The sequence below is a fragment of the Dipodomys ordii genome, unplaced genomic scaffold, assembly GCF_000151885.1.
Source record: "Dipodomys ordii isolate 6190 unplaced genomic scaffold, Dord_2.0 Scaffold69, whole genome shotgun sequence".
In the NCBI taxonomy this organism is placed as follows: domain Eukaryota; kingdom Metazoa; phylum Chordata; class Mammalia; order Rodentia; family Heteromyidae; genus Dipodomys; species Dipodomys ordii.
The window spans coordinates 1,047,468-1,050,461 of NW_012267285.1; the positions used below are offsets into that span (position 1 = coordinate 1,047,468).

Consider the following 2,994-nt stretch of genomic DNA (forward strand, 5'->3'; position numbering starts at 1 on the left):
GGGCCCCCAGCGGCCTCACCGGCCTCTGTTTGCAGGAACCTACTTGTTCAGGGACTGCCCGCGGCCGGGGATAGAAACCGAATGCCGGGTGTGTGAGAAGGGCAGCTTCACGGCCTTCGAGAACCACCAGCGGGAGTGCCACGGCTGCTCCAAGTGTCGACCAGGCGAGGCTCGCGCAGCGCCGCGCCGCGGGGGAGTGCGCATGCGCGGGCTGAGGGAGACGCGGGACCTGCGCATGCGCGGGCTGAGGGTGCGCCTGCGCAGCCAGGAGGGGAGCTGAAGCTTCAGCGTGGGCAAGCCGGTGCGCATGCGCCAGCCGATGTGTGGAAAGTGCGCATGTGCTACTGGATGTGGAACCGGTGTCTGTGCACGTGCAGTTGATGTAGAAAGTGTGCGCATGCGCTGGTAGAGAAGGCGGCAGTGTCTGCGCATGCGCCGGCCGATGTGGGACTTGTGCGCCTGTGCCGGAAGGCGTGGGCAGTCCTGTGCGCCTGCGCTGGTCGATGCCGGGCGTGTCTGTGCACGTGCACCGGTAGAAATGGGAAGTGTGTGTATGTGCACTGGTAGGCGTGGCAAGGAGCTGCTCATGCACTGGAAGGTGTGCGCATGCGCTAGTGAGTGTAGAAAATCCTGTGCACGTACCCTGGTAGTTGGGGGAAGTGTACGCATGCACTGATAGGTGTGTGAAGTAGCTGCGCATGTGCTGGAAAGGATGGGCCGTATCTGTGCGCATGCGCTAGTAGGTGTAGGCACTACCCCGGTCGTTGCGGGAAGTGTGCGCATGCGCCCTAAAGTGTGGGAAGTAACTGCGCAGGCGCTGGAAGGGATGGGTCGCATCTGTGCGCATGCGCTAGTAGGTGTAGGACCTACCCCGGTCGTTGCGGGAAGTGTGCGCATGCGCCCTAAAGTGTGGGAAGTAACTGCGCAGGCGCTGGAAGGGCTGAACCGTGTCTGTGCGCATGCGCGGGTAGGTGGGGGGCATCTTTTGCGCATGCGCAGCTAGGTGGGGGGGCCGTCTTCCTCTGTGTAGGGTTGTGAACGTGTGTAACCGAGGCAGACACACCCACACGCGCGCGGGGCGTGGATCGGGAGGCATGCGGGGCTCACGGCCCTCTGTCCCCCGCAGAGCTGAACCAGGTGGAGCTTTCTCCCTGCGCCGTGGACCGCGACACGGTGTGTGGCTGCGGCAGGAACCAGTTCCGGCATTACCTGGGCGCGAAGCCGTTCGAGTGCCGGGCCTGCAGCCTCTGCCTCAACGGCACCGTGCTCTTCCCGTGTGAGTGCGCCTCCCCCGGCCCCGCCCCGCCCCTGCTGCTCCTGGGGCTCCGGGGAGCCCCCCTCCTTAGCTGCGCCCTCCCCTCCCCGCAGGTCAGGAGAGCCAGGACACCGTGTGCAGCTGCCACGCGGGCTTCTTCCCAAGAAAGAGCGCGTGCGTGCCCTGCAGCCAGTGAGTATCTCCAGCTGCCGTGCGGGGGGCGTGCGGCAGGCCTGGCTGACACCCCCCAGACGAGCCCGGGGGTGGACCTCGAAAATTCTATTGGGGCTCGAACTCAGGGCCTGAGCTGCTTTCACTCAAGGCTGGCGCTCTACCACTTGAGCCACAGCGCCACTTCCGGTTTTCTGGTGGTTTTATTGGAGATCAGAGTCTCAGGGACTTTCGTGCCCGGCCTGGCTTTGAACCACCATCCTTTAGATCTCAGGCTCCTGAGTGGCTGCGATGACAGGCGGGAGCCACGGGCTGGAATTCTATGCCGGGGGTTTCCATGCCATTCAGCAGCAGGGAGAGCCTCTTACTTAACCAGTGCTGTCTCTCCCAGCTGCAAAGAACGCCACGAATGCACCAAGTTGTGTCTGCCACCCTCTCAGGAAACTGTGAGCAGCCATCAGGACTCAGGTGAGAGGAAATGACGCTCCCTTCCTCCCTCCCCCTCCTCCCTCTCCCCTCACCCTGCTCAGCATCCTCTGCCTTGTCCCAGGGGCTACCGTGCTGCTGCCCCTCGTCATCTTCCTGGCTCTTTGCCTGGTGGGCTTCCTCTTCCTGGCTTTGTTGTGTCGTCGGCCGCGGTGGAAATCCAAATTCCACTCCATTGGTGAGCCTCGCATGGGGGTCTTGAGATGAAAGGGATGGGCTCCAGGCTGGGGGCTCTGGGACAGGTGTCTGGGGGGGGGGCTGTGGGAACGTTCTCTAGTCCCTGGGGGTGTCACAGAGTGACAGACAGCGAGCTAGGTCCTCCTGAGAAGGAAGTGAAGTTTTGAGCCCCTACAGTAGCTCAAGCCTGTAATCCCCGCCACTCCCGGAAGCTGAGATGGAGAGGACTGTGATTTGAACCCAACATCTGAGAGACTCTCAGCTCTACTTCTCCCCCCTAAAAAAATAAAAAGCAGAAGCGGCGCTGCGGCTCAAGCAGTAGAGCGCCCGCCCTGACAGCACCCAGGCCCTGAGTTCAAGTCCCCAGGGCAACGGGACCCCAAGGAAAAGTGCACTTTGTGACTTGGTTTCCTTTTCTTTGCTTCAGTGTGTGGGACACCGGTGCCCGTGAAAGAGGTGAGAGGAACCTGGGGACCCCCCAGACTGCTTCTTATTAGGGGGGGTGTGGCTGGTGCGGCCCCCCCTTACCCCCCTCCAGAATCAAGGCTCCTGGGCCTGGTCCTCCCACCGCTCACCCCCCTCTCTCTCGCAGGGGGAACTGGAAGGAATGAACACCAAGTCTCCAGCCTCGGCCCCCGCTGTCTGCGTCACCCCAAACTTCAGTCCTCCCTCGGTCCCCACCTTCCCCCCCAGTGACGGGTCCTGGGCTGGGTGGCCCCCTAACGAGGGGGCCCCGCCCCATGTGAGGGCCGAACTCCTCTTGCCCTCCCTGCCCCTCCAGGCCACGCCCCTCCAGGCCACGCCCACACAGACCACGCCCCTACAAAGCACACCCGCACAGGCCACGCCCCTCCAGGCCACGCCCCTCCCGGCGGCGGCTGCCAGGCGAGGAGACCCGGACGGTG

General features: G+C 63.6%; 1 protein-coding gene across 1 annotated transcript in view; it reads left to right on the top strand.

Moving 5' to 3' along the window:
* The window catches only part of Tnfrsf1a (tumor necrosis factor receptor superfamily, member 1A), an 18,845-nt gene that overhangs the window by 15,166 nt on the left and 685 nt on the right, over positions 1 to 2,994 (top strand). The window contains exons 3-9 of the mRNA XM_013023594.1: positions 36 to 164; positions 1,127 to 1,276; positions 1,369 to 1,447; positions 1,818 to 1,894; positions 1,977 to 2,090; positions 2,517 to 2,545; positions 2,682 to 2,991. Coding sequence (XP_012879048.1) covers positions 36 to 164; positions 1,127 to 1,276; positions 1,369 to 1,447; positions 1,818 to 1,894; positions 1,977 to 2,090; positions 2,517 to 2,545; positions 2,682 to 2,991 — 888 coding nt within the window. The remainder of the gene's footprint in view (positions 1 to 35; positions 165 to 1,126; positions 1,277 to 1,368; positions 1,448 to 1,817; positions 1,895 to 1,976; positions 2,091 to 2,516; positions 2,546 to 2,681; positions 2,992 to 2,994) is intronic.